General features: G+C 29.3%; 2 protein-coding genes across 8 annotated transcripts; one reads left to right on the top strand and one right to left on the bottom strand.

Moving 5' to 3' along the window:
• Window positions 1-480: 480 nt before the first annotated feature.
• LOC114185843 (putative auxin efflux carrier component 8) lies at window positions 481-3,270 on the bottom strand. Of its 7 annotated transcripts, none has more exons than XM_085673516.1 (7): window positions 3,098-3,270; window positions 2,300-2,932; window positions 1,589-1,763; window positions 1,399-1,502; window positions 1,149-1,306; window positions 977-1,049; window positions 481-866 (listed from the first exon to the last, which is right to left on the bottom strand). In XM_085673516.1, exons 2-6 carry the CDS (start codon window positions 2,814-2,816, stop codon window positions 984-986), a joined length of 1,020 nt encoding a protein of 339 aa, XP_085529642.1. In that variant the 5' UTR covers window positions 2,817-2,932; window positions 3,098-3,270; the 3' UTR covers window positions 481-866; window positions 977-983. The 7 variants fall into 7 exon arrangements, with proteins under 7 accessions (XP_085529642.1, XP_085529639.1, XP_085529640.1 ...); XM_085673513.1 differs by having other exon boundaries at window positions 490-866; window positions 977-1,053; window positions 1,589-1,760; window positions 3,098-3,257; XM_085673514.1 differs by having other exon boundaries at window positions 490-866; window positions 977-1,053; window positions 1,589-1,754; window positions 3,098-3,257.
• Window positions 3,271-9,802: 6,532 nt separating this feature from the next.
• Window positions 9,803-11,785, top strand: LOC114184807 (pectate lyase-like). The gene is made up of 3 exons (XM_085672935.1): window positions 9,803-10,228; window positions 10,303-10,987; window positions 11,062-11,785. Exons 1-3 carry the CDS (start codon window positions 10,032-10,034, stop codon window positions 11,527-11,529), a joined length of 1,350 nt encoding a protein of 449 aa, XP_085529061.1. The 5' UTR covers window positions 9,803-10,031; the 3' UTR covers window positions 11,530-11,785.
• The last annotated feature ends 2,567 nt before the right edge of the window (window positions 11,786-14,352 follow it).

The following is a 14,352-nucleotide window of genomic DNA, read 5'->3' as shown; positions in this document are numbered from 1 at the left end:
TTATGCATATTCGTTTGGCGAGTGAATTTCTTGATGAGATATAACACTTTTTAATTGAAATTTAAAGAAGCATGATGCTCACTTGTTGGAGAATTTGTGAAAATTGCTTCAAGTGGTCCTATTCATTGAACAAGTGAGACACTCTCGCTTGACGAATCTTGAAAGAATTTCTTCCGATGCTTACTTATTGTACAAACAAACAATGATGTTGTTGGATGAAAGAATGGTTCTCACTTAAGATGCATTAGTTACTTTTGATTAAATAACACTTTTCAAAATTATGCATTTTTCATTCAATAATTAATTAAGTGGGTAAAATTGTTTCTAGTTTAGATTTGTAAGATAATCCTCTAAATAAACAGCTGGCATTATTTAATAATATTGGAGATTTATATATACATCTTCATTCTACCAAATTTAAAATAGAAGCAATTATTATAAGCATACCACGACAACACAAACAAAACAAAGTACATATACTCACAAAAAGTAAATGATCCATAAATTAGAACTAATATAACAACTCCTTGGTTTTTTTCTTGCTTGAAGGAACTAAAACAACTCTTATTTTTCCTGAAACATTTATGTAACAATATATACAATAATATAATACAATATTTATTTATTTATTTATAAGCAACCCAATATTAATTAGCCTCGGCGAACTCGGATGTTTTGTAATTACAATGAATGTATAATGTAGTAAATTTATAAGTATATATTTGTAAATTATTGTAACAGCAATGTAATGCTGGTTATTGTTGTTCATATATATAGCATAAGTACTTTACCCAGCACTTCAAATTGCTAAGAGGAAGTAGAAGCCTAATTCCACCGGCAAGGCCATCACCATTCCTAACAAGATCCTGCCATCAAAAACAATAACAAAACATCAAATCTCCACACCTCTTTATTTTTTTTAAACAAAAACAAAATAATAAAAATAGAGAAAAGAAGAAGATATTTGAAGACTTACGCTGTGCTTAAAACAGCTGGATGAACATTATATTCTTTGGCGAAAACAAAAGGAACAATTCCCTGAGGTAGAGCTGCCTGCCACATGCAAGATCATGATCATGCAAACTATTTACCTTTAAATGACCTGAAAAGTAGAAAAAATAAATAAAAAATATTAAAGGGAAAATGACCTGAACAATTGTGACTTTGAACAGTGTGCATCTTAATCCTATGAGAAGAGAAGCCACTGTCATAAGACCAGGTCCAACCACAAATTTCAGTACTACTGCCACCATTGTCATCCTTGGCCCACATGCTATCATGCTCGACTGTGATGCCATAAACACACCTGATACCAATCTCCATCAACAAATATACAAAATTTATACCCTTTAATGCAATTTTCATAACCAGAAACCATGGATTTTTGCTTTTACTTACCTAGGCTGAACATTGCCATGCCAAGGCCTCCATTGGATAATATTTCTATTGACTGATTAACAATTTCAGGCATGTGTAATCCCCACCTGCACAACTTAATTAACCTTGTTTCTCACCTTAATTATTGTGTATGATCAGGAATTTAAATACAATGATCTTAATGGCATGATGACTGACATGTTATAATTACCTGAAATGTATGCTTGACCAAATAAGACCCGTTAAAGTTGCATATGTATTAGGATTTTTTATTAGCTTCTTTCCCACTTTGGCAAGAATGGGCAACACCTTCAGCTTCCTTTTTGTTCTAGGGTCTACGTCTTCTTCTCCTTTTGATTGTACCTCACGATCTGCGTCTGTTTCTCCTTATTACAACACAGAAAAATTATACAATTTTTATTTCTGGTTCAGTTTTATGGAAATATCTGCAGTAAAATTTTACACCATATGCTAAACCAACATGATATGTTGCTACTAAAACACTGGGATATATATACTTTCCTAACAAAATTGTATTTAAATATTCAAATGGCATCTAAATGAGAAGGTAGAGAAAGAAAAGATCGCACAGAAACATGTTAACATATAAAAACTGATTTGTACAAGCATATAATATATATAGTGTTCAAATATAGTTACTCTTAAAATATATTAATGTTCAGGCCCCATTTAATCTGACTCTCTTAGATCACTTTACTTGGTTGAACAGGATTAACTGATCAATAATATATTATCTATCTATGCATATATCAATTATGGCTTATGAGAGAAAAGTAATGGCAAGAAGAAGAACGAATCTAGATCAGTGTTTTGCTAAGTTAATCACTATTTTGTTTCACGTATATTAATCACTCTAAATCTCATTTCTTACAAGTAAAATTAACCTGCTATAAACACCTACCAGCTGAACCTTGTGATGGTGGTGCAGCTACAGCAGGCCTGGTGTTGACAGCATCAAGTTCATAAAGAAACAACAACAAATTGTACCAGATCATGCTCTGCAAGAAAATAATCTGAGCAAGGAGAACAACTGCATCACCCTTATACATAGCTTTCATCAGAGGAATTCCTAGAATCAAAGTGTTGGGAAGTGTTGTTAATGACAAACCCGTTATGATCCACTTTAACCCTCCTCGGCCACTGATCTTCGTGATTGCTATGAAGACTAAAAAGGCAAGCAATTTCTGAACAAAATCGGCATATAAGAGTTTGAGGCTCATTTTGTAGATGTTGTTCGAGGAAATGATTTGAAATGACAAGAGGGGGATGGAGAACTTTGCCACAAATTTGTTTATGCCTGAACATTGATCTGGTGTGAAGATCTTCCACCATTTCACAGAAACATAGGCCAGTATCATGGTCACATATAATGGGACAGTGGCTGCCACTACATGATAGGCTTCTGCTAGGGAAATCATGATTGCTAGTGTAGGAAAATTTAGGATCACCTACACCTTCTTAAGCTCCCTTGCATGCTTTTTAGGCTATTTTGTCCATGAATAATGGTTTAAGAAACTTCTTCAGAGGCTTTCTTCTGCACACTCAAAAAGTGACTTAAGGTTAATAAGACAAGATTTAGATGTTTCTCTTGCGGTATATTTCAATAAGTTTATATTTTCATTTCTACAATCTAAACCAACTCTGAATGTAAACATTTACTATGATAATAGCAGTGTAATTCTAAATGAAAAGCTTGTACCTGTAATAGGATTGGATTGCTAATTTTAGCAGCTTCTTTTTTCTTCCCCTTTTCCCGAAAATGAACCTTAGCGTAATAGTAAGGTTGCTGCTTTATGAACTCTTAGTCACAACAGTTAATTAGTATTGAAAACAACCTTTGTACTTTGAGTAAGACAGCATATAATTATCCTCTCAGGTTTGTCGTCTGCTGGATCATTCTTTCTTGTTTTTTCTTCTTTTGTTAAGCTGAGTTATGATCTATTCGGAGTTCTCAACTTCGTTTTTGCAAAGTGCACTGTAGTCTAGTTGTATTATTCTCTTAAACTGTGATACTGCACTGTGATACTTCATGAATAGATATCATGAATCTGATGGTATTTTGGTGTAGACATTACGATTTCACAATTTTGGTTAGAAAAGAGCTTAATGATGAAATAAAGTGAGGGCATTTAAGTCCACTTGAAGTATATAAAAATTAGATTCCAATTTTCATCTTCTTGGCATAGTCTTTCGGTTCATAGGTTCTTTAAGAAAGCAGACCTAGACAGTGTATATGCTGACAAATAGCAAATCACTATCAGAAGACAAAATCATGATACAGTTCAGTTATTTTTTTATTGTAAAAGAACATAAATTCAAGTGCCCTATTTTTCGTTTCAGTTTGTGTTCAGCCTTTGTCTGATATTCCTATGAATAATCCTCATTCTTGAACATGCAAAAACTAATCTTGGTTTCCCAAATTTTTGCTTCAAAATTTTTGCTTAATCTTGAGACTTCTTTTTCCTATAAAATATTTCTTTAAAGCTTTTCGGTGCTGGGAAGGAAGAATAAAGAAGTTAATTGGAAGTTAAGTAACTAAGGACTGTTAAGAACTGTGTGAAGAAGAATTCTTTCCAGTTTTGGTCAAAAGTGTTGCAGCAGGGAATTTACTTTCCAAAACGTGATTTTTTTGCCATAAAAGACCCATCATCTCTTTCTTCATGTTGTCTTTGTAAGAGAATATAAAACTCAATCCCACCAAGCTCATTAAATTGTCTTTTCATGCAGGGACGATGCTAAACAGATATAGATTAGAAAGATTTTATACTAAATTCTAAAAGAAACATAAATCATTTGTTTATTTATATTGTCTATTCACAGTGTATAAAAAATATTTAATTTATTAAGAGTATTTAATAAGAGTATTTAAAATATTGTGGTGAATTAAGTAGAAAAACATCGTTATTCCCCAGCGTTTAAAGAAGAGATATATAGAAGTTGAAGTTTATATATAAATGTGAGAAAGAGAATAAATTTTCTGATATAAAACAATTGATTATGTTGATATATCACTTTCACACTGGTATTTTTAGTCCTGAAAAACTCATTGTCAAATGTAACACTTATTTTTATGTGATTCCCACTAACAAGACCAAAGAGATATTTGAACGAGACAAGAAAACTTATTGTCCATACAAAGTTTCCGACACAATGTTCCTTAGCATAATAGCTACACAATCCCCAAGTTGAAGGTCCATTAATACTGTCAAAGAAATTTAACTTAACTAATATATACCAAATAAAAGTATAACAAAGAATTTTGTCAATCTTATAAAAACGATTTAATTAAAACAATACACTTACAGTACTAAGTGTATTTTGAAAAGATAATAAACTATCAAATAAATTAAAAATATTCTGATATTTACAAGTAGAATAATATTACCATATTCATATACCTTTATCTTGATGAATTTGAATATTCTTAACTCGTATGAAAATGAGTTAAAATAATATCACTAGCATGAATTTATTTATCAGTATAACACTAATTTATCTCTTCTCTTTTTACTTCATATAAACCATTATATTTTTTTTTTCCCTTAATTATTCCTGATCTCATGCCCAAAGAGTACAAAGTGCTGTCTACAATCTAAGGGTTTCATAGGATCAATTTTCTAACTCCAGCAGTTCCTATTTACGCTTGTATGTAAAAATTTTGTTTAACCCTGCTCTGAATGTAAACCTTTTTTTGTTTTTTTTTTTTAATTTTAAAAAACAGGACAATGTTATTTTAAACCATTTCAACAAATACATTCATCAAATAAGTTTTTTAGTTTTTAAAAACTAAAAAACTGAACATTGTTTTTCAAAACAGTAAACAAACAAGTCTTAATAAATATACATAATCACATCACATGTACATACTTTTTATTTTATATATATAAATATATATATATATATATATATATATATATATATATATATATATATATATATATATATATATATATATATATATATCATAATTTGGGTTTATTCTGATTCTATTTCCAAGCAGTTGAAGAAAATATAACAAGAATATATAATTTTGTTGAGAGAATCATTCCAAGTTTTGAATATTAATACAACAATGTGAAAAATTTAATAGAGATGCATATGAAAAGAAAGTGGAATATACTTTGATTTGGAGAACATCACTCGCTGTATATCGATATCCAGCTTACCGTGAGTATTAAAAATATATTATGTTAATATTTTAGTAACATTTTTCATATATTTTAAATTTTTTAAAATTAGTGGCCACTAAGATATTTTAAAAACACATCTATAGGAACAACACACAAACTCGGAAAAAAAATCCAAATTCCTATGTATCACTATAAATATAGTAGTAGATGAGTGACTAATTAATATTAAAACTGTTAAATTACAATAAATGAAGTCGTTTACCGTAGCACTAATTAATATTAAAGGTAGTTGTCCCTCAAGCGAAAGAATATGTATACAAGAAATGATTATTTCTCAATGATACAAAAATATTAAGTCTCTTGAACAAAACAAAACTTACATTTCAGTCTTCTTAATAAGTTCATGCAAAACATTCATAATGAAGTCAACTTTCTTAAGTTTTCCCAAATATTCATAATTTTATTCGTGAAAGTAAAATATTTGCTTCTTCTCATAAACCCAAATTATAATGTCTTATCTTACATTTTTATATGAATTTGTTGGGTTTATGTATATATTTTTATATATGGATTATAATAATTAAGAGATTGTGATTCTAGATATATATGATATTGGTTTTACACATATAAGACTTTTGACACCACTTTTATCTCAAAATCTTACAGACAATGATGTTATGAGTCTTTATTATTTCTTATATAGTGTTTAACTTTGTATATTTTATCGAATGTAATGACTTTTGACTCACATTTAAATTATTTCCAACCATACTCATCTTCTCTTGTCTTTATTATATGTGAACGAGATTTTTTTCCAATATATTGACTTGACTCTTAAGCCTGTTTGTGTTTTGATGTTGGAAGGAAGGAATGTTTATTTTATATAAATGTAAATTGGTTGTAGATGTTAATAGACATCAGGTCTTCTTTCTGCTAAAGTTAAAGTTAGCTAGTTTTTAAGTTAATAATAAACAGTCGTTGGTGCAGCAGTGGCAACTTTTGACCAACCCTACCACTTATATTGTTAATGTTAAAATTAATCTTTTTTCCGAGCTATCTTATTAACTACATGCATATAGCCATTGTTCATTCTTTAAATAAAGCCCTTTTTCTCGGTGATGCTGTCCTATAAAGATCTTCATACTTCACCACATATTTTTTTCAAGAATAACAATATTAATCATTAGGTTTTCTTTTATGATCAGAATACGATGCTATCATAATTCTATAATGTATTACGTATACTACTATGGTTTTGTTGTTGTGATGATTGTAGTTATAGCCACTGAAACGTGTTGGAATCTTATTTTATTTTTAGGGTTAAATATGTTTTTGGTCCCTTAAGTTTTAGTGAATTTTGGAATTAGTCCATTTCGAAACTTTAGACCAATTTAGTCTTTCATCTTTCGAAATATGTGGATTTAGTCCTTTTAATCAAATTTTGTTACGTTTATTTGATGTTTCGTACGCATTTCATGATTGTATTTGAGTTGTTTATATTGTTTGACACATTTTTACTTTAATGTTAAATCAAATACTATCATGAAACGTGTTTGAAATGTCAAATAAACGTAACAAAATTTGATTAAAAGGACCAAATCTACGTATTTCGAGAGATGAAAGACTAAATTGATTCAAAGTTTCGAAATGGACTAATTCCAAAACTCACTAAAAGTTAAAGGACCAAAAACATATTTAACCCTTATTTTTATATTCAGATGTATGGAGGAATCTGATGTTAGACCTATTTTAAGAAATATGTTAGATCTAGATTTCTTAAAGTCTGTTTACTTAAAATGATAAAAGTTTTAGATTTTTATTCAAGATTAATTATACGATCTATTTATAAATAGTAATATTTGGTTTTTATTAAATTAATTTTATTATAATTAATGTTTTAAAATTATATATTTATGTGCCCTTTAACTTATATTAAAAGTTAAGTTTATAAGATTATCAATGTCCAAAAGTTGCATATTATTTAAAACTTTGATTACAAAATAGATTTTTAAATAAACAATTTATTACATATTATATACAAATAATTTTACATATTACATAATGATATAAGAAAATTATAATTCTGAACAACTCTAAGCAAATATAATGATGTAAGTTTTTTAGAATTTTTATTATAAAATAGGTTTAGCTAGATAAAACTTTTATCGACTGACTTACATCTCTAGAAATATTTTAGTTAGTAAATGAATTAAATTCAAACTTTAAATTTTTTTTAACGAAGATTAAACACATTATTGTTTGAACAATGCTAGATACTAATTAAGTACATGAATCCCTCTTCGAGCAAGGTTGATACTTAGTTTGTCACGTTTGATTTTTTTTTTCGGCAAAAAAAAAAAAAACCTGTTTCTTCTTTTAAATAAGGCATGTGTACTGTTATTTTGATATCCAATAAATTTTTACACATACTTTATATCACTATTTTATCCTTTAATCTCTTTTCAAATACAATGGTTAAAAATACTCTTAAAAAATTGTAAAAAAGATGATGTTAAAATAAACATTTTCCAATATTTATATATTAAGTACTCATTACTGATGGAGAGTAAATGAACCTGATATTTAATATTCATTATAAATATATTTATTGCCGATAAAAAAATATAATTGACAAACGGATTCTCTAATGTTAATATGAGAATTACCCGGATTTATATATATATATATATATATATATATATATATATATATATATATATATATATATATATATATATTTATTTATAAGAAAAAACTATATTAAAAGAAGTATTTGAAATGTTCCAACTAATTTATATAAAAAAATACTTGAATATTTTTTTTAAATGAAGTTAATCACTTGTCTAAAATTTGATGTCATAAAAATTATTAATTAGATTTAGTTAGTTAGTAGTATACAAAATAATGGAAACTATAATGGTGAATTTTGGAATAACTATATGAATCTTTAATCGATGGAATGGCACAATATTGAATTTCTTTTTATTGTAGAAAATATACAAATTGACATTAGGGTTATTGATTGTTTTCTTTATTGTTGGGGAGTACTCATCTTTACTGTTTCTTTATCAAAATTAACATATAATTTTTTTAATTCATAAGTTTTTTAGCTGATAAGCTAAGTGTTTGACAAGTAACTGATGATATAGTTGAGAAATGTAAAAAGACACTTAAGGATATAATTACATATGCGTCATTATGTAAATAAAATTTTAGTTTCGTAGAAAAAATATTATTATATAATTCAAAATTTAGATTTTTCAAAATTGTTAAATTCTTATTAATATTTTAGTAGTTTTATTTATTTTTTAAAAGTTATATAGCCTTTTTTTTATTTAAACAAATATTTTTATTTAAATGAATTGGTGTAGACTCTATCCACGAAATTTAATTTTTATTTGTCTTCAATTCTTTTACCTTAATTTAAATTACATTAATTGTTTTTTACAATTTTGATAATTTCCACGTCTAATTTCATTAGATAGAAACCATCTTCTCAATTCTATATACATTGTTTCCATTACGTTTAATAATAATAAATAATAATAACAATAATTCTTGCTACATATACTTTATATTTTGTTTAGAAAGTAAATTAATTGCTTACTTGTACAATTCTTTCAAGAATAAGTGTTTATTTCCTTCAATTTAATTGAATAATTGAACATAATTTGGATTTGACTTCTATATAAAAAGAAGCTTATTTTAAAGCTTTTTGACTTCTATTTTTTAATGAAAATAGAAAATTTCAAGAATATCAACATTGAAGAAATTTTAATTTAAGCAATATTTAAAATTTAAAAAAGTAAGTGACTATAGCATTAAATTTAGCATGTTTTTTCCACGAACTTTGTTTTTAAAGTAATTTTTACGTTGTCCAAAAGAAAAGTAGGTGATCCTAACTACATTCCCCACCATATAAACGAGATATAGACTTTAATAGTAAGGCATGCAAGTGTTTCAAAATAGATATATGGTGAAACAAACTAACACATTTATGTGGCTGATAAATAGTAACTGCTAAGACCTACATAACAAATTTCAGCAATGGCTATTCAAACGGAGAAGCAAAGAAAATAGTGATGAGAAATTGTAGGCTAAGTGAACGGATGAACAGTGATTTCATTTTGAAGCAACATTGCATTAACCGAACGAAATTGAAAATAGGCACAGAAATAGAATGAGGGTTCTAAATTTAGAAGTGAAGGTTTGAGTGTTGAAGGAATGGGAGCATTATTTAAGTTGGCAGAACTTGGTTCTCTAAACAGCTCAATTGAGCGCTATGCTGTGGACCTAAATAAAGTGTTTTGCTCTAATAATCTGTATTGGCTTGGTAAGGTCTATTTTGTAGACTCTAAAAGGCTCAAATATAGACCGATCGAAGGCTCTGTCCTTGCCTTCTAAACCAAGAACAAAATAAAGGTATAGTATCTGAAGCAAAAGAAAAAAGAGAAAAAACTCGAAAACAAAGTCGAAAAAAGACAAGAGGCATTGGAAAGCATAATGGCAGGAAGTTCATGCAAGGTTGCAATTGTCCTGGTCGCTTTTGCCATTACTATTCCATGCCTTGAGGGTGGCATTGGTACGATGGACGAATTTCTCAAAGAACGAGCTATGAAGGCCCATGAAATCGCTCTGAAATCCTACGTGCCTGACCCTACAAACGTCACTTCCCAGCACAATAACTTGCATGTTAAGGAGTAAGTACTTGAATCATCAAACTCATTATTATGTATACATGATGCTCACAAATTGTTTGATGCCGGACTACTAGGAAGAAGCCAAAGAAGGAATCAAACAGCACAACAACAACAAGGAGGGAGATGAAGGAGGAGAAGGATAAGAAGAAATACAAAGGACCATGCTTGGCCCTCAACCCAATCGATCGTTGTTGGAGGTGCAAGAAAAGCTGGGCCAAAAACCGTTTTAAGTTAGCCAGTTGCGTCAAGGGTTTTGGAAGAAGGGCCACCGGAGGATCCAAGGGCAAAATCTACACTGTCTCTGATCCCTCTGACGATGATCCCGTTGACCCTAAAGAAGGAACCCTACGCTACGGTGTTATACAAAAGGACCCACTCTGGATCATATTTTCAAAAAGCATGATAATCAAGCTCAACTACGAGTTGTTGATTTCTTCTGACAAAACCATCGACGGTCGCGGCCACACCGTGGTCATCAAGGGTGGTGCAGGTCTTACCATGCAGTACGTGAACAACATTATCATCCATGGGCTTAAAATACACCAGATCAAGTCGACGCCAGGTGGCACGATCAGAGACTCTTGGGACCATGTCGGAACAAGAACAAGGGCTGATGGTGATGCCATCTCCATTTTCGGCTCTTCAAACATTTGGATCGATCACATCTCACTCGCTGAATGCGAGGATGGTCTCGTCGATATTATCCAGGGTTCCACTGCAATCACCGTCTCAAATTGCCACATGACCAAACACAACGATGTAAATTAATTATAAATTCATGTCTTTTGATATTTTACTCTTCATTCACCTTTATTGATTGATTATTGAATCAGGTGATGTTGTTCGGAGCGAGCGACACCTACCCCGATGACAAGATAATGCAGGTGACGGTGGCATTCAACCATTTCGGGCAGGGTCTGATCCAGAGAATGCCCCGATGCAGATGGGGTTTCTTCCATGTGTTGAACAACGATTACACTCACTGGATAATGTATGCCATTGGTGGGAGCTCAGGGCCAACCATTCTGAGCCAAGGAAACCGGTTCATTGCACCGGACGACGACAAGGCGAAGGAAGTGACGCACAGGGACTATGCAGAACCTCCCGTGTGGGGGAAATGGCAATGGAGATCGGAGAACGATGTGTTCATGAATGGGGCTAAATTTATTCAGTCAGGGAAACCTCTCGGGAAGCTTCCATTCAACAAAGGGTATCTCATGAAACCTAGACATGGCTCTCAAGCCAACAGGCTCACACGCTTTGCTGGAACCCTCAAATGCAAAGTGGGAAACCCTTGCTAGATTAGAGGATTAAGGTCCATGGCTTTTTCTTAATTAGTATTACTTACTGCTTAATTACCCCTTAATTAAGCAAACAACAACTAAGTAATTAATAATTCGTAGGGAATCAATCCTCTAGGGTCTACTGTAACCGGTGGCTCTTCTGCTTTAGACAGAGGATGTCTTTCACAATCTTTCTTTCATTACCCATTTTACTTTGTACAATATTAATATCTCTATTTACAACAATATATCAACTTTCGTTTACATTTACAAATTCAACTGCTTTTCCTCCAACTTTTTCAACCATCTCTATATTATTTCTCCATGCATTGTTTTTGTTACTTTGGGGAAGAGAATGAGTTGCATGCATGCCAAACATCCCAATCATTTCAAAAACATTTTTCTTTCTTTCTTTCTCTTAACTCATATTCATTGAACGTTTGGATTATTCTACTAAAACAACACATATATATATATATATATATATATATATATATATATATATATATAAAGTCAACGCCATCATTTTCTTAATTCTAAAACCTTCACAGATGTTAATTAATTACCCAGAGTCAATGGGGGTGAAAGCATACCGTAGCTAGATCATGTTTTAGTATAACTAAACCTAATCCTAATTTATTTATTTGTTTACTCCAATTTTTAAAACTTGGCTTAATCCATTTGAAGTATTATTCTGACATAAGTATCCCTTACAAGGCATGCTTTATACAGGGACTCTGGATCAATAGACCTATAAGTCTAAATAGATCTTTAACATTTATAATTAATAATTATATTTTATTGTTATTATTATTTATATATACATTTTATTCGTATATAATATAATATATGTGTATAAATAGACTATTCCATAGGATTCGGTTGTCTTTTTAAAGCTTAAAATGTGAACTTTTGATAAATAAGCTTTATATATATATACATATATAATTACATCCAACATTTTTAATAAATAGTCCAAGTCTTAAGTGGACCTAACTATTTGGTTAATTTTCACTATAGTTACAAACATTAACCATAATATGGTTGTTCCTTCGATTACCTTTAGAGACTTTCTGAATAAATAATTATTTTAGTTTTTAAAAGTGTAAATGTAGTTTGTTACATTAGTTTGTGAAACCTAGAAAATTCCAAATTTCTTTTGAAAGTGCAATCTATCAATCATATTACTCTAAAATAAAAATTAGTGACATAAGAGATAAAATACTAACAAATCTTTTGAATAATTTTCTTTTCAATTTTAAAGACTTTTGAATGCATTCCACATACTTTCAATAACCAAAATAGCATTTCAGTGAAACTTCACTTAATTATAATTATAGGTTCAACATTTACTTACCAAACTTAATCTGTGTATCCCCATAAGTATTCTGATTATAGACTTGGAAAACCATTATTTTCAGTCACATTTCTCGAAATATCCCAGCTATGTACTTGAGGAAGACAACACATTGCTAATCAATTTCCTCAAACGACATGTTAAATTTTAAAGTAATCACGCGAAATCAAATTGAACATTAAAACCACAAAAATAGAGATGTTCCAAGAACTCTTTTAATTTTAGGAGGACAATTAGGGATGGCAACGGGACGGGGCGGGGACGGGTTTCACTATCCCATACCCATCCCCGCATAAAAAATTCATCCTCATCCCCATACCCAAACCCAACGGGTATCAAACTTTTTTCCCATCCCCATCCCCACCGGGTAACGGGTATAATCTCGTACCCATACCCGTACCCATGTTCTAACTACTTCAATATTAATTTTTATAAAAGAAAAAAAATTACGGTAAAGAAAACATAATATTATGAAATATTCAATATTAGGAGGATTTTCTTCGATGCCAAATACATTAAAATAAATTATAATTGTTTATATTTTATATTAGAATACCAAATAAAATTTCATGTGAACCAAAACATTTATTAAATTTGCAAACTACAACATTAATGAACTTAGTTGATAAAATTAAAAAATATTTCAAAAAAGTATAAAAGGAAAACAAATATTCAAATTAAAATATATTTTAAATGTTTGTTTACTTCAATTTTTTAAATTCTAATGAATCTCTTTTTTATACACTAATAAAAGTTATAATATATCACTTGATCAAAATGACACAAAGAACAAATATTCAAATTAAAATATATTTTAAATATTTGTTTACTTCAATTTTTTAAATTATAATGAATCTCTTTTTTATACACTAATAAAAAGTTATAATACATCACTTGATCAAAATAACACAAAAAACAAATAATAAACATAATAATAAAATTTTGACATAGATTTTGTATCTTTTGAACTTCAATATATGTTGCATAGTGACAAAAAAATATTCATAGAAATTACATTAAATTTTTATATTGTAGTAAATAAAAGTTATTTATACAATTAAAGTAAAAAAAATTACAGTATGATTAATAGTGAGTTATAAAATAACAAATAATTAGATAGAATATATCGAAATATTTTATTCTACATGATGAAAATAAACAATAAATAAAAATATTAAAAAACTAACAAATGTGTGTTTTAGAAATAATTTGAGAGACTATCGAAAGAAATCGCACAAAGGAAATCAAATGTATAATTAAGGTATGATAAAATGAAAAAAACCTTAGAGAACTAATTATTAAATTATGTTTGAAGTGGTTAAAAATAAATAGAAATATCATTAGTGACCAAAAAATTTATCATTAAATTACAAATAAATTAGTAATTAAATTGGTCACTAAATCAAGTACCGATTCGATCATTGAATCAGTCACTAATTTAGACAATAAATCAACTACTACCACCAATGACGAAAAATAGTGAC

This window comes from Vigna unguiculata, chromosome 5 (genome assembly GCF_037176805.1).
Source record: "Vigna unguiculata cultivar grain cowpea cultivar isolate G323 ecotype 2 chromosome 5, ASM3717680v1, whole genome shotgun sequence".
In the NCBI taxonomy this organism is placed as follows: Eukaryota; Viridiplantae; Streptophyta; class Magnoliopsida; order Fabales; family Fabaceae; genus Vigna; species Vigna unguiculata.
This window is presented reverse-complemented; position numbering and strand designations above follow the sequence as displayed.

Coding starts and splice junctions, on each gene's coding strand:
- LOC114185843 (XM_085673511.1), bottom strand. CDS start 2,816: ATGATTTCCCTAGCAGAAGCCTATCATGTAGTGGCAGCCACTGTCCCA. Junction 1,764..2,299: donor ACCATCACAAGGTTCAGCTG/GTAGGTGTTTAT, acceptor TGTTGTAATAAG/GAGAAACAGACGCAGATCGT. Junction 1,307..1,398: donor CATGGCAATGTTCAGCCTAG/GTAAGTAAAAGC, acceptor GATTGGTATCAG/GTGTGTTTATGGCATCACAG.
- LOC114184807 (XM_085672935.1), top strand. CDS start 10,032: ATGGCAGGAAGTTCATGCAAGGTTGCAATTGTCCTGGTCGCTTTTGCC. Junction 10,229..10,302: donor AATAACTTGCATGTTAAGGA/GTAAGTACTTGA, acceptor CCGGACTACTAG/GAAGAAGCCAAAGAAGGAAT. Junction 10,988..11,061: donor ACATGACCAAACACAACGAT/GTAAATTAATTA, acceptor TTATTGAATCAG/GTGATGTTGTTCGGAGCGAG.